The sequence below is a fragment of the Cnephaeus nilssonii genome (assembly GCF_951640355.1).
Source record: "Cnephaeus nilssonii genome assembly, chromosome: 7".
Taxonomy (NCBI): Eukaryota; Metazoa; Chordata; class Mammalia; order Chiroptera; family Vespertilionidae; genus Cnephaeus; species Cnephaeus nilssonii.
In genome coordinates this window covers 39,893,238-39,916,653 of record NC_137078.1, presented here as the reverse complement: position 1 = coordinate 39,916,653, position 23,416 = coordinate 39,893,238, and the positions used below count along the sequence as shown (strand labels likewise).

The following is a 23,416-nucleotide window of genomic DNA, read 5'->3' as shown; positions in this document are numbered from 1 at the left end:
GGATGTCCGGTGGGATTGGGCCTAAACGGGCAGTCAGACATCCCTTGAGGGGTCCCAGATTGGAGAGGGTGCAGGCTGGGCTGAGGGACCACCCTGCCCCATGTACAAATTTCATGCACTGGGCCTCTAGTATATTAATATAAGAATGCCACTAGAATATAAGTCCAATAAAGTCAGGAACTTTATGGTTTGTTTACATATTCTTTTACCTTGCAATAGTCAGTGCTCAATAAATGTTAGTTAAATAAATGAGTGACTGAGCATCAAAAGTCATCAACTTTTAAGGCAATGAAACAAGTTAAATGGTGTGATTCCATTTTGGGTCAATCCTTGTTTCAGTCTCTATGACATTCAGATAAACTGATGTTTACTTACGAAGCAGATGTAGCAAGGACTGTTAGTCATAGGGTAAGGAATACTGGTGAGAACATGAGTTTTGACATCAAAGTACTGACTGCTATTTACAAGTTTTGTGGTCTTAGGCAACATTTTCAGTATTTTTGGACTCTCAATGCCTTATCTATAAAACATAGGCAAATAAGAATGTCTACTTCATAGAATTATCATGAGAATGAAATGAAATATTTACATACATATGACAATATTCGAAATATTACATAGTAAATATATAATTTACTACTATTATTGTAAACCTTATTTTCTTCCAAATTGTATCCTGAGCTTATAATTAATATCAAATGTGTCACTTTCCTGCTTAGAAATCTACATGCTTCCCTCACAGTCTATAAAATTATATTTGAATTCCTCAGTCTGATGCTATTCAAAATGTCTATCACTCCCTCAGTAAAACTGCTCTAATCTCTTTCTCCAGCCTGTAATTCTCAATTCTCCTTTCTGATGCTCTATGCTTTAACCCAGTGGTTCCCAACCTTTTTCTGGCCATGCCCCACCTAAGCATCTCTAAAAATCCCGATGCCCACCTTGTGACATATAATTCTTATTCTTCAAAAAGTGAACTCATATTCACATGGAGGAAGCTTAAAGGGCCATTAACTTGGTCTAAACAAGCTTCCAAAGAATATGGCATTCATGAAAGAGAAAAATAAAAGAACAAAAGGACAGTTGAAGTACTGAGGAAGAAATGACTAAGAAATTATTAAAATAATAATAATAATATGAAGTGATATGAAAAATAGCAAATAAGTTTCAAAACATATAATAGAGAACTGAAATGCATAAATATGTCACAATATATATTTACATACTGTATATGAGGCCCCTAGAATCCCATGCAAAAAACTTACTGTTAATAACTCATTCTCTAATTGCCCCCCTTCAAAATCAAATTGTTCCCCTGTGGGGGCATGTGCCCCATGTTGGGAACCACATCTCTAACTCAGTTACTGCACACATTGTTCTCCAAGCCCACCATGCACTAACAGCCTCTGTTCCTTTGCCCAGGCAATTCCTCTACCTAAAATGTTTCCTTCTTTCCATTTTTGCACGTTAAGATTCTACCAATTCTTCAAAATCCTTGCTCCTTCATGTAGCATTTCCTGTTATTCCCGACCCTATTAAATCTCTCTCATTTATAATTTGCATGGCATTTTAGTGTAGCTTTCTAATATGAAGTCTTACTTAAAACTCTATCATTACTAGTTGTAACACTAAGCATGATTCTTCATCTCTATAGTCATCAATTACCTCATTAGTAATAAACTAGTGGCCCGGTACATGAAATTCATGCACGGGGGCGGGGGTTGTTCCTCAGCCCAGCCTGCACCCTCTCCAATCTGGGACCCCTCGAAGGATGTCCTACTGCCAGTTTACAGGAATCAGGCCTAAACCAGCAGTCAGACATTCCTCTCACAATCTGGGACTGCTGGCTCCAGCTGCTCACCTGCCTGCCTGCCTGCCTGCCTGATTGCCCCTAACCACTCTGCCTGGCGGCCTGCTCGCCCCCAACTGCCCCCCGCTGCCGGCCTGCTCGCCCCCAAATGCCCCCCTGCCAGCCAGCTCACCCCCAATTGCACCCCCTGCTGGCATGTTCACCCCCTCCTCCCCTCCCCACTGGCCTGCTCACCCCCAACTGCCCCCCTGCTGGCCTGCTCACTCCAAACTGCCCCCCCACTATCCTGATCACCTCCAACTGACCCCCACTGACAGCCTGCTCACCCCCAACTGGGCCTCCTGCTGGTCTGCTTACCCCCAACGGCCCCTGCCATCCCATCCTGGCCTGATCACCCCCCAGAGACCCAAGGTCCCAGCCCCTCCTTTTTTTCTTTTTTTTAGCACCTCCTTGAGTGGAGGCCAGGGCCGGCTGGAAGCAAGTATCTAGGATTTATTTATCTTCTATAATTGAAACTTTGTAGCCTTGAGTGGAGGCCAGGGCCAGTCAGGGTGGGTGGGAAGCTTGGCTTCCTCCATCGCCAGGGGCAACCCAAGCCTCCTGCTTGCTCCAGCTCTGTGGCCGGCCGCCATCTTGGTTGGGTTAATTTGCATAGTTGCTCCTGATTGGCTGGTGGGCATGGCTTGTAGGCATAGCAATGGTTAATTTGCATGTTTCTCTTTTATTAGTGTAGATATATATTTATAATGAAGTAATAAATATATGTTTGTTCATGTTTTATTTTTTAAATATATTTTATTGATTTTTTACAGAGAGGAAGGGAGAGGGATAGAGAGCTAGAAACATCGATGAGAGAGAAACATCGATCAGCTGCCTCCTACACACCCCCTACTGGGGATGTGCCCGCAACCAATGTACATGCCCTTGACCGGAATCGAACCCGGGACTCTTCAATCTGCAGGCCAACACTCTATCCACTCAGCCAAACTGGTCAGGGCCATGTTTTAATTTATTTAAGATACTAGAGGCCTGGTGCACGACATTTGTGCACTGGGCGGGGGGGGGGGGGGGGTCCCTCAGCCTGGCCTGCACCCTCTCGCAGGAAGCGGGCCTAAGCTGGCAGTCGGACATCCCCCAAGGGGTCCTTAGTGCTGCCATGGAGATGGGAGAGGCTCCCGCCACCGCTGCTGTGCTCACCAGCCCTGAACCTGGCTTCTGGCTGAGCAGTGCTTCCACAGGGGGCAGCTCCTGCATTGAGCATCTGCCCCCTGGTGGTCAGTGCACATCATAGTGACCGGTCATTCTGCCATTCGGTCAATTTGCATTTTAGCCTTTTATTATATAGGGTATTTATCATATTAAGTAGAGGGCAAACATATAATATATTATAATTTATTCAACATATATTTATGTAGCAAGCAAAGCTTCCCTGTTCTTATGGCTCATGCAATTTCAGTGGGGAACCGATAGTATATAGGTAGATAAATGAATAAAAAAATAACTGTAGATTGTGAAAATAGTATTGTGAAGAAACCAAATAGGGTGATGTGACAGACTAACTGGGAAAGGAGGGGCAGTGCCTACTTTGGGTGAAGAGGCCATTGAGACTTTCTCTGAAGAGCAACATTTAAGCTATGACTTAAAGGACGAGAAAGCCATTGGTTCAGGCAGAAAGGAAAGTGCAAACTCTCTTAAGAAAGAGGTGGAAAATAACTGGATTATTCTAAAAATTGATAGAGATAGTGGCACTGATGTTTGACAAATGAGGGCGTATGAAATGTAGTTGGCAGGTAGATAATGGCTAGATTTAAAAGTAAGCTTTAAAAAGTAAGAAGTTTTATTTTACTTTAAGCACCACAAAAGGGTTTTAAGTATCAGGAATTGATCATTGCCCTAGCCGGTTTCACTCAATGGATAGAGCGTCGGCCTGCAGACTGAAGGATCCCAGGTTCGATTCTGGTCAAAGGCACATGCCTGGGTTGCAGCCTTGACCCCCAGTAGGGGGCCTGCAGGAGGTGGCTGATCAATGATTCTCTCTCATCATTGATGTTTCTATTTCTCTCTCCCTCTGCCCCCCTCTCTGAAATCAATAAAAAAATTTTTAATTGGTCATCAATAATGATTTAGGAAAATGATTCTGGTTGCTCTGTATAAAATGAACTGTGGGGAGTAAGAGCAATAGTAGGGTAGGTCTAATGACAGATTGGAAGCTTGGACTTGGATTAAATTACAGATTATATGAAATACATTTAACACTTAGCAAATGTTCCAAAAAATGTAGCACTATAATATTGTGTTTTTTCTATTAACTATGGGACATATTAATTGTGTCTTCATCAATCATCTCTATATCTCCTTAGTTGCTCATCTATACCTCAATACATATTTTTTAAATTTAATTCCATTCTTTCCAGGAATGCAGGAATCATGTAGTTCCTATTGAATCTCCAGCAGCCAGGACAGTGACTAACATATATTAAATGCTCAGTGAATAACTAATACAAGAAAGGGAGAGGTGAACAAGAGAAATCGATTTCATCTTTGGATATTCATTTTTCAATGAAATGTGTAGGGGGAAAGTGATGAGGATGCTATATAAATATTGTAAATGAATAAAAACATTTCCTATTTCTCAGTTTTGTTTTAGTGCATGTCAGAGCATATTTCCCCAAAAATGTTGTGTGTGTGTGTGTGTGTGTGTGTGTGTGTGTGTGTGTGTAATTATTTGCCTTAACCTTTTGCACTCAGATGTTGAGTGTGACTCAACACGGTTAGCATTAGAATAAAGGAATTGAGAAAAAAGCAAGCGAGTGCAAAGGGTTAAAACATGCAAAAATTTAAACAAGGATGTTCATATTGTTCCCTGACCCCAAGTTTATTAGGGATTTCTACATTCCAATCTTTTCTGCAAATCTACTCACACTTCCATTCCAAGTCCATGAAAGCCACTGATAAATCAGTCATATTTATCTCTTGGCCTACACTCAGTTTCTCAAAATGGTACACCGAGAAGCCACTGCCAATTAAATGTGTCAGAGAAGATGAAACGTAGTTGCTATCCTGTGACAAATTCTCTTTATCCTTTTCTACAGGAGACTAGATTCAGAAATCTGAGTGTAAATTGATTGGCACTATAGGAAAAGGGTTCAAGCTACCAATAGAATTCCATCTCAATAAACATAATTCATGTATTCTCAGAGCAACATCAATATACTTAGTTTTGTGCTTGTTAGATTTAGAAGTAAAATAAAAGTTATATAACAAGATCCCTAATCTTGACCTGCTTAGAACTTCCTATACTCTTTTTCTATAAGTATACTGAGGGTTCCCTAATTTGAAATCATAATGTGTGTTTTTTAATGTTGAATGGTTTCTTAATGCATTTAGCTGTCTATGCAACAGATTTTATACACTGAAGCCTTGTCAGAGGGAAGTCTAGTCAAAGAAAGAAGAGAAATATTTAATGCTACACTCTGCAATTATACTTTTGGTATCTGGTTGACCTGACTTGCCAGACTGAGATATCATTGATACTTAACCCAAGTATGATGTTCCAAAGCCCTACTCCCTCATAACTTCATTTGAGCAAACATTCCCTAAAGCAGACAGACAGAAAATAGAGTCATGTTGAAGTTACCTTGGGGGTTGCTGCCTGCAGATCCTACAATTTTAAAACAGAAGCTTTCTATTCTTTTCTGTATACTTTTTTATTTTTCTGTACACCTTTTCCTAATCTCCCATAAGTCTACTTGATTTAGGAACCTGTTGTAATTATGCTCTCATTATGTTTACAGGTAATAAGAAAAACATACTCCCAAATAGATGGATCTGAAATAGTGCTGCTGACTGATGGGGAGGATAGCTCTGCAAAAAATTGTCTTGTTAAAGTAAAAGAAAGCGGGGCCATTATTCACTTCATTGCTTTGGGACCATCTGCTGATAAAGCAGTCATAGAGATGAGCAATGTAACAGGTAAAATATGACCTATATATTCTAGTCCTTTAATAGCAATGTGTAAGTGTAGAGACTGACAGCTCAACTTCTCATGAGTTCTGAAGGCTCTGTGCCAAGAACTAGGGTCCAGAATTAAACCAGACCTGATCTCTGTGTTCAAGATGCTCAGAGTCCTGCTGGCTAGAGAGACAAATAAAACTACTAATCAGGTACATATTCAGATAACATTCCACCATAACAGGGGGAATCTATTGAACTCAAGCACTGTGTGAGCTGAAGAAGCCATTAATTCTCCCAGGGTTGTATAAAATCTGAGAAAGAAGGCATGAGAGACCAAGTGACTTCTGAGCTGGGCCTTGAACAAGATGTTGAATTTCTCTGGCAAAAAAAAAAGGGGTTAGAAAAGATGATAAGGTCATGAATAAAGAAATCATGTTGGAATGACAAGGCACATGGAGGGATAGTAAGAAATCCATGAGACGAGAGATTACTTTGGCTACAGGTGTAGGGGGGGAATAGGATTCACAGAGGCTCAGCATGAATAGATGTTAACAAATAAGTTTTTAGATAAACATTTACACTGGTAGCTGTTATCTTAGATACAGAGACAGTTGATGAAAATGGACTACATGTGCCTTCTTAAATATAGTAGGGAACACATAATTTACAACTTTATGAATATCAATTATTATATATTGAGTTGGCTTCTATTGTTACCAAATACACACACGCTTTTTAAAAAATTCCTTATTGTTTAAAGTATTTCATATGTTTCCTTTCCCCCATTAACCACTCCCCAGCCGTTCCCACAGGCCAGCACATGCCCTCACCCCTCTACTGTCTGTGTCCATTGGTTAGGCTTATATGCATGCATACAAGTCCTTTGGTTGCTCTTTCCCTCCCTTACCCCCACCCCCGACTTCCCTCTGAGGTTTGAGGGTCTGTTCGATGCTTCTATGACTCTGGATCAATTTGTGTTCATCAGTTTATGTTGTTCATTACATTCCACAAATGAGTGAGATCATGTAATACTTATCTTTCTCCGACTGTTCTATTTCGCTTAGCATAATGCTCTCCAGGTTCATCCATGCTGCTGCAAATGGTAAAAGTTCCTTCTTTTTTACCACAGCGTAGTAATCCATTGTATAGATGTACCACAGGTTTTAAATCCACTCGTCTGCTGATGGGCACTTACCAGTAAATTGTGCTGCTATGAACATAGGGGTGCATATATCCTTTCTGACTGGTGTTTCTGATTTCTTGGGATATATTACTGGAAGTAGAATTACTTGGTCAAATGGGAGTTCCATTTTTAGTTTTTTGAGGAAACTCCATACTGTTTTCCACAGTAGCTGCACCAGTCTGCATTCCCACCAGCAGTGCATGAGGGTTCCTTTTTCTCCGCATCCTCGCCAGCACCTGTTGTTTGTTGATTTGTTGAGGATAGCCATTCTGACAGGTGTGAGATTGTGCCTCATTTGTCGTTTTGATTTGCATCTCTCAGATTATTAGTGACTTTGAGCATGTTTTCATATGTCTCTCAGCCTTCTGTATGTCCTCTTTTCAAAAGTGTCTATTTAGGTTCTTTGCCCATTTTTATTGGATTGTTTATCTTCCATTTGTTAAGTTGTATGAGTTCCCTATAAATTTTGGAGATTAAACCCTTATTGGAGATAACATTGGCAAACATGTTCTCCCATGCAGTGGGCTGTCTTGTTGTTTTGTTGATGGTTTCTTTTGCTGTGCAGAGGCTTTTTATTTTTATGTAGTCCCATTTGTTTATTTTCTCCTTAGTTTCCATTGTCCTAGGAGCTGTATCTGTAAAGATATTGCTACGACATATGTCTGCTATTTTGCTGCCTATGGATTCTTCTAAGATTTTTATGATTTCCTGTCTTATGTTTAAGTCCTTTATCCATTATGGTGTAAGTTGGTGGTCTAGTTTCATTTTTTGCATGTGTCTGTCCAATTTTCCTAACACCATTTATTGAAGAAACTGTCTTCACTCCATTGTATGCTCTTGCCTCCTTTGTCAAATATTAATTCAGCATAATGTCTTGGGTTGAATTCTGGGTTCTCTGTACTGTTCCATTGGTCTATATGTTTGTTCTTGTGCTGGTACCAGGAAGTTTTGAGCACTGTGGCTTTGTAATATAGCTTTATATCTGGTATTGTGATCCCTCCAACTTTGTTCTTCTTTCTCAGGATTAATGCGGCTATTGGGGTCTTTTTTTATTCCATACTAGAGGCCGAGCGCACAATTGAAATTGCGCGCGAGAAGGCGCCCCGCCTCCCGCCCGCCATGCGAGGAGGCACCCTCGGGCCGCCGCTGCAGGAGTCAGGCCAGACCATCCCCAAGGCAGCCGGGACCCGAACCTGACTTCCACCCCAGGACCCCCCTCCCGCCCCCCCTGCTATGTCCACTCCGGGGCTGCCCGAGCTGCCACACTGGATCAGGCAGGCCCCGTCTCTGTCTCCGACTCTGCTCCAGGCCTCACCTGTGCACACAACCTCCTCCTGTCCGGTAGTCCCATTATGGTGTCTTGGCTTAATTTACATATTACCCCTTTATATATTAAGATGAATTTTTGGAAAGTTTGTTCTAGGTCTGTGAAATATGCCATTGGTATTTTCATAGGGATTACATTAAACCTATAGATTGCTTTGGGTAGTATGGACATTTTAATGATGTTGATTCTACCAATCCATGAACATGGTATATTCTTCCATTTGTTTTTATCTTCCTCTATCTCTTTTTTCAACATCCTGTAGTTTTCTGAGTACAGGTCTTTTACCTCCTTAGTTAAGTTTATTCCTGGTATCTTAATTTTTTTGTTGCAATGGTAAATGAGGTGAGGTTTTTTTGTTTTGTTTTGTTTTGTTTTAGTTTCTCTTTCTGTGAGTTCATTATTGGTGTATAAAACAGCCATTGATTTCAGGGTATTAATTTTGTATCCTGCTACATTGCCAAATTCATTTATTAACTGTAGTAGTTTTTTAATGGAGTCTTTGGGGTTTTCTATGTACAAATCATGTCATCTGTGAATAATGACAGTTTTACTTCTTCCTTTCCAGTTTGGATGCCTTTTATTTCTTCTTTTTGTCTGATTGCTATGGCTAGCACTTCCAGTACTATGTCAAACAGGAGTTTTGAAAGTGGGCATCCCTTCACTCTCACCATTCCTATTTGACATAGTACCAGAAGTATAACCATTGCGATCAGACAAGAAGAAGAAATAAAAGGCATCCAAATTGGAAAAGAAGAAGTAAAACCCTAAAGACTCCATCAAAAAATTATTAGACTTAATAAATGAATTCGGCAATGTAGCAGGATACAAAATTAACACCGAGAAATCTATGGCATTTCTATACACCAATAGTGAACCTACAGAAAGAGAAACTAAAAAAGCAATCCCATCTACACAATGGAACACTATGCTGCAGTAAAAAAGAAGGAATTCTTACCATTTGCAACAGCATGGATGGAGCTGGAGAGCATTATGCTAAGCGAAATAAGCCAGTCAGAGAAAGATAAGTATCACATGACCTCACTCATTTATGGAATATAATGAACAACATAAACTGATGAACAAAAACAGATCCAGAGACAGAGAAGCATCGATCATGCCATCAAACCTCAGAGGGAAGGTAGGGGAGTGTGGGGGTAAGGGGGAGAGATCAACCAAAGGACTTATATGCATGCATATAAGCCTAACCAATGGACACAGACACCAGGGGGGTGAGGGCATGAGTGGGAGTGGGTGGGGGAGCAATGGGGGGATAAGGACACATATGCAATACCTTAATCAATAAAGAAAAAAATGGGGGAAAAGAAAGTGGGCATTCCTGTCTTATTCCTGTGCTTAGGGGATATGGTTTTAGTTTTTGTCCATTGAGTGTGATGGTGGCTGTAGGTTTGTCATATAAGGCTTTTATTATGTTGAGGTATGATCCCTCTATTCAAACTTTGCTGAGTGTTTTTATCAGGAATGGGTATTGGATTTTGCCAAATGTTTTTTCTGCATCAATTGATATAATTATGTGATTTTTGTTTCTCAATTTGTTTATGTGATGTATCACATTTATTGATTTGCAGATATTGTACCAGCCTTGCATCCCTGGAATAAATACCACTTGGTCATGGTGTATGATCTTTCTAATGTAATGCTGGATCCAATTTGCTAGAATTTTGTTGGAGATTTTAGCATCTATGTTCATCAGGGATATTGACCTATAATTCTCTTTCTTTGTAGTGTCTTTATGTGGTTTTGGAATTAGGGTAATGCTGGCTTCATAGAAAGAGCTTGGAAGTGTTCCTTCCTCTTGAATTTTTTGGAATAATCTGAGGAGGATAGGTTTTAGTTCTTCTTTGAATGTTTGGTAAAACTCCCCTGTAAATCCTTCCAGACCAGAGTTTTTTGTTTGCTGGAAGTTTTTTGATTATTGCTTCAACTTCATTGGTAGTTATTGGCCTATTCAGGTTTTTTTATTCTTCCTGATTGAGTCTTGGAAGCTTGTATTTTTCTAAGAATATGTCCATTTCATCTACAATTGAAACTTTGTAGCCTTAAGCGGGTGAGCCCGGCCAGGGTGTGCAGAAAGCTTTGCTTCCCCTGTTGCTGGCGGCAACCCTGGCCTGCTCTCTCAAGCTCCATTATGCCGCCATTTGTTTAAATTTGTTTACCTTCTATAATTGAAACTTTGTAGCTTGAGTGGAGGCTTAGGCCTGCAACGGCTGGCAGAAAGCTTGGCTTCCTCTGTTACCTGCTCTCTGTGGCTGTAGCCATCTTGGTTTGGGTTAATTTGCATACTCACTCTGATTGGATGTGGGTGTGGCTTGTGGGCATGGCTTGTGGGTGTGTCAGAGGTATGGTCAATTTGCATATTTGTCTATTATTAGATAGGATAGGTATTTGTTTGTTGCCATTTTTATTCTTTATGCCTAGGTTCCTTCTTCCCTTTCTAGTTCTTCTTTTTACAGCTGTCCCTTTAGCATTTCTTGCATTGCTAGCTTGGTGGCAATAAGCTCCCTTAGCACTTTTTTGTCTGTAGAGCTCCTGATTTCACCTTCAATTTTGAATGATAGCCTTGCTGGGTATGGTAATCTTGGATTCAGTCCCCTTGCTTTGGATCACTTTGTATATTTCATTCCATTCCCTTCTGGCCTGATGTGTTTCTGTTGAGAAATCAGTTGACAATCTAATGGGAGATCCCTTGTAGGTAACTTTCTGTCTCTCTCTGGCAACCTTTAAGATTATTACTTTGTTATTGATGTTTGCCAATTTAATTATGATGTGTCTTGGTGTCGGTCTTTTTGGGTTCATCTTGTTTGGGACTCTATGTGCTTCCTGGACATGTGTGAGTTTTTTCTTCCCAAAATCAGGGGAGTTTTCTGTCAGGATTTCTTCAAACAGGTTTTCTATTCCTTGCTCAGCTTCCTCTCCTGGCACCCCTATTATGCAGATATTTTTTTGTTTCATGTTTTCTCAAAGCTCCCTTAGGCTCTCCTCCTGCTTTTTAAGTTTTGTTGTTGTTGTTGTTGTTGTTGTTTTCATTTACTGCTCTGCTTGGGTGTTTTCTACCTTGTCTTCTAACTCACTGATGCAGTCCTCAGCTTCTTCTAGTCTATTGCTGATACTTTCCATTGTGTTCTTTATTGCAGCTATGTCATTCTTCATTTCTTCTTGATTCTTCTTCATTTCCTCTTGATTCTTACACGTTCTCAAATTTGTCTTCCATCCTTTTCACTGTCTTTATAACCATTGCTCTGAATTCTTTCTCTGACAAATTGCTTGACTTCATTTCATTTATTTCATTTTCTGGTGATCCTGCCTTTCCTTTCATATGGGGTTTCTTTTCCTCCCCACTTTTGTTGGCCCTTTGTGATTGTTTCTATATATTAGATCAAACTTCTATGTCAGCCAGATTTTTTTGCGTTTGTCTTATATAGTAGATGTTTTGTGGAACCCAGTGGGTGCAATCTCTCAGGTCTTCCAGACTGGGTATTCTCAGGATGCTCCCTACTTGGGATATCCTAGAGATGCCCCATACTTGGTGTAGTTTTTGTCCTGTTCGTGGGTAGAGTTTCCTATCAGGGTGTCTGGTTATGTGGCTCACTCTCTACCATGTTGACCGAACAGCACAAAATACAACTCGACAAGACACAACACAAAGGGAACAAAACACAAATGTACTCACGACACTGATAACCCCAATAAAAGTGACAACCAGAGAAAAGAGAATTAGGATAGAGAAAAGAGAACAAAAACTTTGTTGAGAAAAGGAAAAATGTAGGAGAGAAAAGAAAAAGAAGAAAAGAAAAAGGAAAAATACATGGGGAGAAAACACCACAAAACAAACAAATAAACCAAAAAATTCAAAGAACAAACACCCAGAAAACGGGGGGTGGAGGGGAGGAAACAAAATCTGTAGAGGCAGAGTTTATATACGGAAAGTAAGGTTAAGTAATTGAATGAATAGGGGAAGGACCACGGTTCAGTATAAAGTAGATAGAAAGAGAATGAGTGGATAAGAAGAAAAGAAGAAAATCAATAAATAAAATAATAAGAAGATTAAAAAAATTTTTTTAAAGTTATCTATTTATTCAAGTGTTTTTGGAAAAGGAGAATAGAGGAGAGAGCAGATAGGCTTGAGTTTAGTGAGTTAAACTAATTAAACAATTAGGAGAAGAAGAGACAAGAGAGGAGAGGAAAAACAAAAGCATTAAAAAATTGACTAGCAAAGAAAGAGAAAAGAGAAGGGTGCATGAACTTGGAGCAGGGGAGGGGAAATTAGATATAGAGTAAGCCAACAAAAACCACAATAATAATAACACGTCAATAAAGCAGATAAAGAAGATCAATTTTTAACAAGGGATAAAAAGAAAGGAGAGAGAAAAACTAAAGTGGGGACAGGAGCAGAGAAAACAGGATGAAAAAGGGAGACGCAAGGAAGAAAAGGGTGGGCAAAAAAATAAAATAATGATAAAAATTAAAATAGAATAAATAAAAATAATACAAAAAGATAACAAAACAAAAAAAAATAAAGAAAAAAATTTTAATAAAGGATAAAAAAGTGAAGTGTTGTTCACTTTGCCAAGCTTTAATGTCCTATGGGGGTTGGTTTAAGACCCCACTCTTCTGTTTTGTCTGCCACTTCTCAGTTTCCTGTTGGGTAATCAGCACCATGTTGAATTTCCAAGAGATCAACCGCTCCTCTGTATCTGTCTCCACAGCCTTGGTTGCAAGCAGGCAGGACCAATATGCCCACTTTGCCTGTCTGCCTGATGTCAGTCTTAATCACTCAAGTGTCTTATACACTTGCTTTTTAAATGCCTAGTTGTACAAACTTGCATAGTTTCAAAGTGCTTTCATGGCCACTGTAAAATTTATTTCTGCCTCAAGCCCCCAAAAGTAGTAAACCTTTGGGCTTGTCTCCATTGCTTACTGTTTTTCTATCTCCTCATTGCCAGCTATTGTCAGGATACCTCAATATGGCATCTCTTGAACCATTCTAATTTTCTGATTCTGGTCCACTGTGGCTGGAATACCTGAAGGCCAACATTGTTAAGAACCATATCAAAAATAAAAATGAATAATTCCCTTAAAGAGCTTTGTGAAGTCTGTGAGCTTTAATGTATGGAGTTGTAACATCTTTTTTTATTATTATTATTCCATGATTACTTGATGCATTTCAATCAGCTGAAATTTCTATGAGTGAGGTATAAAGTTAGCTTACACTTTCTGGTTTTGACATTTTTAAGTTAACTTTTCAGAGTTAATCTTTACATTTATCTGGTTTGGGTCTATTTTAGTAATATACACTGAAACTATTATTTTGTTTAGTGTTACCTTAAAAATCACTAAATTGTGATAAGTACTTATTTTCTAGAAAGCAACCTAATAAATATATTTACATTTTAGGAGGAATTCATTTGTTTGCCTCAGATGAAGCCCAGAACAATGGCCTCATTGATGCTTTCGGGGCCCTTACATCAGGAAATGCTGATATTTCCCAGAAGTCTATTCAGGTCTGAGCTCCAATTCCTCAGGTTTTTGTGTTTGTATTTAGCCATACCAAGAAAAATACTTTGGTTATTATAAGTTTTGAGTTCTATATTTTCTTAAAGTAAGTTATTAATTAAAATCAAAACTAAGTATGTAATAGAAATTTATGGCCATTTTTCAGATATGGCCAAATTAAGTAGTAAAATAGTAATGAAATAGAATATTTTTTTTCTTTTTCTTCTTACATAGAGTTTGGTTAAAGAATAACATCAAAATGTTAAATTTTGCCCTAGTCAGTTTGGCTCAGTGGACAGAGTGTCAGCCTGCGGACTGAAGGGTCATGGGTTCAATTCTGGTCAAGGGCACATGCAGCTAATCAATGATTCTCTCATCATTGATGTTTCTATCTCTCTCTCCCTCTCCCTTCCTCTCTGAAATCAATAAAAATATATTTTTTAAATGTTAAATTTTGCATAAAATATAGACTTTGCCCAATAATACAGCATCCATTTTTCTATGAATACATAAAAATATACCATACTTTCAAGATTTATCTCACCCTTCACTCCTGTGAAATAAATTTAGGTTAGGTGAATGAACTCAAGAACCTGGCTTAGGAATGGAAGGAAAGTATCTTGGAAAGAAATTTATCTAGAGAAAGAGAATGAATAATCATTACAGATCCAAAAATTAGGGTTTCCTTTATGTGTTCAACCACTCTTTTCACTGGCTTTCTATTTTATTCACCTCTCTTCTGAATTCAACTCCTTTTTTCACCTGTGTTTAAATAACACCCTCATTTTCTGTTACTTAGATTCAAAAACTTTGACTAAATTTTGATTCTTCTTTCATGTCCAATGCAAAATGTCAACGCAGACTATTTCCTTGAAAGTATTTTTTACAAAATTCTTTTTTTATCCCTATCCATTCCCACCAAATCTACATCATGTCACCTTATGTGAAACTTTGTCTTCCATCTCCCAGTTCATTAGGTCTATGCCTACATTAAAACTTGACATGATCACCTAAACAAACCTATTTTCCGCTGGTCTCTAACAGTGAAAAGCACATAAATTATAGGATGCAGGATTAGGATTGCATGTGCAGATTGATGTCGAGATCTGGTTTGTAGCTTCACCTTGCAAACAGATTAAAAATTCATCTTGGATCTAGCTTTGTAATGTATGGAGAATAAATTGAAGGAGAATAAAACTAATTTCTGAGGGTTTCAACCTGGTTGACTTAGAAAATGATGATACCACTATCTAAAGTTGACAGGTAAAGAGGGAGAACTGATCTTGAAGATATTGTTTTGTGTTCTGTTTAAACCTTAGTGATTTTTAGTGGATGGTGGGACATTAAAATGGGATATCCTAAAGAGATTTTAAATATAAGAGTGGGATGTGGAAAATCAGCCAGAAAAAGGTCATTTGCATACAGGAAGTAGTCAGAGTTTTAAACATGGACTTCTTAAACTGTACGGAAGGGGCAGAAAGGTTTTGTTTCCTCACTTAAAATGGCAGCTGGAATACAGAGGAAAAGGTTGCTTACCACTCTTTACTCAGTTATTGTCCCCTAATACTGCTATGTAGTCAAAGCTTTCTAACTTTCTTACACATTCTTGATAGGGAGTCTAAAAAAGTCACTCACATTCAGATTAACTTGATAATAATATTTTGTCCACTTAACACAGGACTGAGATTTTTGTCACTGTGATGATGTTTAAATGGCAGAATTCACTCTCTTATCTCAGTACTGATATGGAGGTATTTTTGGTTAAGGACTAAGTTAGAAGAGAAGCTGAGTTTCCCATCATTTCCTGAAATGACACATCTATAGAAAGCACTTTCTTGATCAGTAGATAAAATTTGCTGTACATTACTAAGAGCCATCCTCAAAAACTTGAAAAACTTTCTTTGAGGCTCCTCTCAAAGAAAGATCCTAACATGCACTTCTCAATATTCCAACCTTCATAAATATCCTTTTGCCCTATTTACACACTTGCTGAACATGTTTATTGTTCAGGGCTACTAACTCTAGGATGTGTGAAAAAGTATGTGAAGTTTTCACATCAGGAAAATCTCCATGAGTGCTTGTCTCATTACTTGCTGGTCCTTACCTAACTATGTCTCTACTCAAATACTAGTAATGTAGCCACCATCATGAAGATGGGTAAACTGAAGATAACTCTCTCTCTCTCTCTCTCTCTCTCTCTCTCTCTCTCTCTCACACACACACACACACACACACACACATACACACACATACACACTACAGCTAATTCTTCTTTGACATTGTAGCATCCTTTAATGCTAAAATCTCAGGTGGATAGATACAAAAACAACTAGGAAAAAAATAATACAGCCAGGTCTCCAACTGTAAAACCCATTCTCCTGCTCTAATGGTTTTAACTCAGACCCTATATGTCCATACTTTCTGACTAACAACTGTCACATCCCAATCAGCTTTCAGAGAGATCACAAGGCTATGGAGGTATGCCCTATATAAGCTTGTTCTCAGGCCACAAATTAAGAACTATGTTTTTTTTTTTAAAAAAAAAGAATAAAATTACTCTTTTCTCCAGTCACTAATTTTAAAATATATATTTATACAGATTGAAAGTAAGGGATTAACACTCAAAGATACTCTCTGGATGAATGGAACTGTAATAATTGATAGCACTGTGGGAAAGGACACATTCTTTCTCATCACATGGGTAAAACAGCAGCCCATTATTTCTCTCTCGGATCCCAATGGAACGCCAATGAAAAATCCCACAGTGGATGCTGCTTCCAAAATGGCCTATTTCAGTATTCCAGGAACTGCAAAGGTAAGCAATCAGCTTTTTTATTTCCACATAAATCTGTTTCACAGCTAAAAATACATTGTTTAATATCATAAATATGAGTACCAATACTTGTATCATCTTCAAAATTTAGATACAATACAATGTACTTTCTATGCCTGTATGGTCCTGAAAATTATGGTGGCAGGAAAAGGAAAGAAGAATGTATGCATTCGGAGGAAGGAAAAGAAGAGAAAAAATTAGATATGCTAAGAATAACTTTAAGGAGGCAATGTAAGGAATCTGTACAGCTTATTAGTATTACCAGATCATAGAATCCTTCCTATCTAATAAAAGAGTAATATGCAAATTAACCATCACTCTGCTACTCCCACAAGCCACTCCCACCAGCCAATCAGGAGCGAGTATGCAAATTAACCCAACCAAGCAGCCACAGAGAGAGCAGGAGGCTTGGGTTTCCCTGGCAATGGAGGAAGCCAAGCTTTCCGTACACCCTGGCCACCCCAGGCCTCCACTCTAGGCTACAAAGTTTCAATTATAGAAGATCAATAAATCCCAGATACCAGGGCCTCCGCTTGGGTCACCGGGGGGCATGGCCGGCCTGAAAACTACCACAGGCCCCTCACCCAGGCAACCCCCCATCCCAAGGGAACCCCCACCCTGATCCGGGACACCCTTCAGGGCAAACCAGCACCAGGCCTCTAGCCTATCCAATAAAAGAGTAATATGCAAATTGACCATCACTCCAACACACAAGATGGCTGCCCCTATGTGGTCAAAGATCCTGCCCCCATGTGGACACAAGATGGCCACCACAAGATGGCCAGCAGGGGAGGGCAGTTGGGAGGGACCAGGCCTGCAAGGGAGGGCAGTTGTGGGGGATCAGGCCAGCAGGGGAGGGCAGTTGGGAGGAACCAGGCCTGCAAGGGAGGGCAGTTGGGGGCAATCAAGCCTGCAGGGGAGGGCAGTTAGGGTGACCAGGCTGGCAGAGGAGGGAAGTTGGGGGCAACCGGGCCTGCAGGGAAGGGCAGTTGGGGGGGACCAGGCCTGCAGGGGAGGGCAGTTAGGGGCAAACAGGCTGGCAGGGGAGCAGTTAGGCATCAATCAGGCTGGCAGGGGAGTGGTTAGGGGGTGATCTGGCTGGCAGGCAGAATCGGTTAGGGGCAATCAGGCTGGCAGGAAAGCGAGCAATTGGGAGCCAGCACTCCTGGATTGTGAGAGGGATGTCCAACTGCCCCTTTAGGCTCGATCTTACCGGGATCGGGCCTAAATGGGATCGGGCCTAAACAGGCAGTCAGACATCCCTCGAGGGGTCCCAGATTGGAGAGGGTGCAGGCTGGGCTGAGGGACACACTCCCCATGCACAAATTTCATGCACCGGACCTCTAGTAAAGAATTAGAAATCTCTGAACTCCATAAGGCCAAGACCAAGGAAAACTTTCCAAAACTTATTTTTCCCAGCTGAGATTTCACAAAGTTTGGACACCATGCATGACAATAGCCAGAATGCCCTGTCCAAATTGCCTTCATTTTCATTCATTTACCTTTAAAAAAATCTCAAAAATTTCAAAACCCTGTTTATTCTGCAACATATTTCTAAGATTTATTTTAGAGTTAGATAATGGAAACATAGAAAATAGCTTGATCTGATACTCTACTTCCATTGAATTTTTAGGTGGGTGTTTGGACTTACAGTCTTCAAGCCAAAGCAAACTCAGAAATATTAACTATAACAGTTAATTCTCGAGCAGCAAATTCTTCTGTGCCCCCAATCACAGTGAATGCTAAAATGAATAAAGACACAAACAGCTTCCCCAGCCCAATGATTGTTTACGCAGAAATTCTACAAGGGTATATACCCATTCTTGGAGCCAATGTGACTGCATTCATTGAATCAAATAGTGGAAAAACAGAAGTTTTGGAACTTTTTGATAATGGTGCAGGTAATTCACAGTGTTTTTCTTTTTTAAAGAATAAGCCTATATTTTCATAACTCAGGATATGTTATGGGTTCCATGACAGTGTGGGGGAGTGAGAAACACCAAGAAAATTGATGCAGATTATGAACAACAGGGACAGCAGGAGATTCTATTCAGGTAAAACCTACAAAGTGATTAGCAAGTGTCTTGCACATAGTAATACTCCATAAATGTTATTTACTGTCACTATTGTTCGTCACCTAGACCACCAATGTCTATCACCAGATAGAAAGGTCTCACTCAACAGAGGGCAGCATCAAGAATTCTGAACAAGTGTTTCTTTGGGGCACATCAAGAAAGTCTGGCCAGAAAGAGTGAAACACAGCTACCATAAGGGGTTAAGGGGTAGGACCTGGGCCCCCACCAGGGAAGAGGGACAGACAAGAGTAATTCCCAAACTGCAAATACAGTCCTGGGAACTGAGGCCCAAGGGCAGGCAGAACTGCCATAAGACAGGAGGGGACATTACAACAGCATCAGATACCAGGTTTGACTAGCATGAAACAAGACACAGTGTGGGCCATGCTCTCTCCCTGGTGTGCATGGGTGAGTAGTGCTTAAAGATCTTTTTTACAGACTCTGGGTTATTCTGGGAACTGAACCTTCTTTTGAGAATTCAGTGAGCAAGGGAAAAAAACAACAACACCCATTTGATAGACATCTGGATTACCATGGATTTCTATCAGTATCTTATGCAATGTAATTAATTCAGACTATTTATAACCTATCATCAAGAGTTGGCCCCGTGAAAAATAGGGAGCTCATTCTAAGGGATGTGCTTACAAAGGATATATGCTTGCCTTGGAAAACGCATAAATTTCTCTTTTTCTTTACAATAATAATTCATTCCTTAATTTCTATAACAAGGTGCTGACACTTTCAAGAATGATGGGGTCTACTCCAGATATTTTACAGCTTATTCAGAAAATGGCAGATATAGTTTAAAAGTACGAGCTCATGGAGGAGCAAACACTGCCACACGAAACTTAAGGCACCCACCAAATAGAGCCATATACATACCAGGCTGGGTAGTGAACGGTGAGTAATTCATGATATCTGAAATGCAGTGCTGGCCGGAATACTTGTGAGTTGATATGGTTAAGGCTTCAAAGATTTTACAACTCAGAGTATAGCCTTTCCCATTTCTGGAATGAAGTTCTCAGTCATACTGAGATTTGCCTTTAAATTAACCTATGCTTTGGTACAGTGTCTGGCATATGGTAAGCATTCAATAATGTCAGCCATTAAATTAATTTGGAGCACCTTACCTACAGCAACAATAATATGCCAGATTTTCAACTAAGGGTGAAGGAAACAGGCTAATATGTTATGTACCTAAGCATAAGCCAGGGAGTAAAACATTTATTTTTAATATTTTTATTAAGTCAAAAGAAAAATGTATTGAGAAAGGTGATATAAGGATTATGAATTTATTCCTTATTAATTTTCCTTTGTTTTGCCCCCTATCTTGTGGCTTTTCATGGGCTTTCTGTTGACAATTGGAATACAGCCTGAAGTATTATCCCTTAGCACTTGCAACAGGGAGGAAGGGAAGAATGTGGTACAGTGGTTAGAGGGGAACCAGAAACAATTTCCCCAGGTTTATTCCCAACTTAAAGATAAATTGAGAAACAAAGAATTCCCATTGAAAGTATATATTAAATTTTATAGTATTATTTCTATTCAGGAAAGACTTAATTCCTTAACAATTCATTATCCTACAATATCCTGGTCAGGATACTAAAGAAAACAAGTTCTCCCACCAATTGATGCTTATGACTTTGTCACTAAACTTAGTAAAACATATATATAGTGGGGCAAAAGATTTACAGTTGTCCATGTGGAAAATAAACCAATAATTAATAATATAAGAATAAACTCTGTTTTGATTAGTGATATATATCACTAATCAAAACAGAGTTTATTCTTATATTATTAATTCATATATATATATATACATATATATATATGTATATATATATATATAGTGGGGCACAAGTTTATTCATATATATATATATATATATATATATATATATATAGTGGGGCACAAGTAGATTTACAGTTGTTCATGTGGAAAATAAGACAATAATAAATAATATAAGAACTCTGTTTCATATACTCACAACTGTAAAATTACTTTTGCCCAACCCTTTTATATATATACTAGAGGCCTGGTGCATGGATTCATGCACTGGTGGAGTCCCTCAACCTGGCCTGCACCCTCTCACAATTTGGGAGCCCTCAGGGGATGTCAGAGAGCCAGTTTCGGCCCAATCCCTGCAGGCCAGGCCGAGGGACCCCACCTGTGCACGAATCTCTGCATCAGGCCTCTAGTATGCATATAAGATCTTTGGTTAATCTCTTCCCGCCCTCTCCCCTCCCCCCTTCCATCTGAGATTCATCAGTCTGTTCCATGTTTCCATGCCTGTGTGTTGAGCATCTGCCCCCTGGTGGTCAGTGCCTGTCATAGCTACTGGTCGAATTGTCGCTTAGGCTTTTATATATACAGATAAAAAGAGAGAACAAGTAGGATGGGGATTCAATTGAAAATACTAGTAGTGCTGTGCTCATTATAAACAAGGAAATTTTTAATGCAGGGGAAATTGAAGGGAATCCACCAAGACCTGAAATTAATAAAGATACTCAGACAAATTTGGAGAGTTTTACCCGAACAGCAATTGGAAGTGCATTTGTGGTTTCAAATATTTCAACATTTCCCTTGCCTGACCTGTACCCACCAAGTCAAATCACAGACCTTGAGGCCACACCTGATGGGGATATGATTAATCTAACATGGACAGCACCAGGAGACAATTTTGATGTTGGAAAAGGTAAGGATGAAGTGTCATGCAGCATTAATTAGGTGAAATATGCTCATTCAAAAACAAAAGTATAAGGGTGGATGGGAGAACAATTTTTAATTAATAACTCAATAAAGTATTAATTTTATAATCTGACTAGAGGCCTGGTGCATGAAATTCGTGCACGGAGAGGTGTCCCTCAGCCCTGCCTGCACCCTCTCCAATATGGGACCCCTCGGGGGATGTCCAACTGCCAGTTTAGGCCCAATCCCGCAGGCAATTGGACATCCCTCTCACAATCCGGGACCACTGGCTCTTAACCACTCACCTGCTTGCCTGCCTGATCGCCCCTAACCTCCTCTGCCTGCCAGCCTGATTGCCCCCTAACTGCTCCCCTCCTGGCCCGATCACCCCCAACTGCCCTCCCCTGCCAGCCTGATCATCCCCAACTGCCCTCCCCTGCTGGCCTGATTGCCCCAACTGCCCTTCCCTGCCAGCCTAACTGCTTGCTCCCCTGTGCTGGCCTGATCTCGCCCCTAACTGCTTGTTCCCCTGCCGGCCTGATCACCCCTAACCGCCTCTGCCTCAGCCCCTGCCACCATGGTTTTGTCCAGAAGGAATTCGGATGTCCAGAAGATGTCCAGTCGACCTGGTCTAATTAGCATATTACCCTTTTATTAGTATAGATATTCTAAATCAATCAAATATAACACATTTTAACTGGTCCCATTTTCAAACAAAAAAGGTAGCAATGGCAGTTTAAAAATAAGAATTCAGTTTATATTAAAAAATTATTAAAGCTTTGGATATGAGTATAACTCGAAATAACTAAACAATATTTTGAGGAGAATGAATAAAAATGAATTTAACATGGTATAATCTAGTTTCTAAACTACATGTACTTTTTTTTTTTAGTTAAACAGTATATCATAAGAATAAGTGGAAGTATCCTCGATCTAAGAGACAAGTTTGATGATGCTCTGCAAGTAAACACTACTAATCTGCTACCAAATGAGGCCAACTCCAAGGAAACCTTTACATTTAAACCAGGAAATATCTCAGAAGAAAATGCAACCCACATATTCATTGCCATTCAAAGTGTGGATAATAGCAGTTTGACATCAAAATTATCCAACATTGCACAAGTAGCTTTGTTTATTCCTCAAGGAAATCCTGATGAAATGCATCCAAATCCTAATCCTGATGAAATACATCCAAATCCTAATCCTGGAATTAGCATTTCTTCTTTGGTATTGTTAGTGGTTGGATGTGTGGTCCTTGTTAGTATTATTTTAAGTGTCACTATTTGTATCTTAAACAAGAAAAAGAATTCAAGCCGACCTAGAACAGCGTTTTAAAACACTTCAACAACAAAAGTGAAGGATATTTCTGAATTTTTAAATTCATCTTGTGTGATCATGAACTCCTAAAAATAACTTCAGAAGTTCTAGAAGGGATACTTTAAGTATAAACACTCAAGGGTATTTGAAAAATTGTAAGTCAGTGCTAAAGTTTAATAACTTTATTTACTCATTATTTTGTTTATCAGAAAAAGTGATGAATAATAACATTTTTTACATGAATGCCAGGTTGTTTGTTATTTGATACAACAGCTGTCTAGAATAATACTTCAAATTTCATGAAAAAGTTAAAATTGCCTGTGTGAATAGTCAAATACAAGGGTAAGAAAGCAAATAAACTATATTTGAGTAAAAATGAATTTAGTCTTGGAAGTTTTAAGTGTAAATTGATGTTACTGTATTTGCCCAAAGTTTCCAATTATATTGTACTATATACAATATAAATAAGGTCATGTTTACTGCCATTCACTGACATAGAGGATACTAAAAAAATAAGTTACGACCTGTCAAACCATAGTCTCCCTATTTTAGTTCAATATAATCATATATACTTCAAATAAAGAAAACTAAATTTAAAAAATATATTTAATTATCACTGCATCATAACCTAAGATTTACAACCATAGTAATGAATGAGATCAATTAAAGAGAGAAAGTAGGTTGGGATGAGCAGGTTCACATGGTAGGCCATGGCCAA

At 39.3% G+C, this 23,416-nt stretch overlaps 1 protein-coding gene across 1 annotated transcript in view; it reads left to right on the top strand.

Moving 5' to 3' along the window:
- Positions 1 to 23,171, top strand: part of CLCA4 (chloride channel accessory 4) — a 45,949-nt gene extending 22,778 nt beyond the window's left edge. The window contains exons 8-14 of the mRNA XM_079777363.1: positions 5,605 to 5,782; positions 13,687 to 13,793; positions 16,385 to 16,600; positions 18,252 to 18,519; positions 19,423 to 19,593; positions 21,155 to 21,388; positions 22,274 to 23,171. Coding sequence (XP_079633489.1) covers positions 5,605 to 5,782; positions 13,687 to 13,793; positions 16,385 to 16,600; positions 18,252 to 18,519; positions 19,423 to 19,593; positions 21,155 to 21,388; positions 22,274 to 22,716 — 1,617 coding nt within the window. The 3' untranslated portion in view covers positions 22,717 to 23,171. The remainder of the gene's footprint in view (positions 1 to 5,604; positions 5,783 to 13,686; positions 13,794 to 16,384; positions 16,601 to 18,251; positions 18,520 to 19,422; positions 19,594 to 21,154; positions 21,389 to 22,273) is intronic.
- Positions 23,172 to 23,416: the final 245 nt, after the last annotated feature.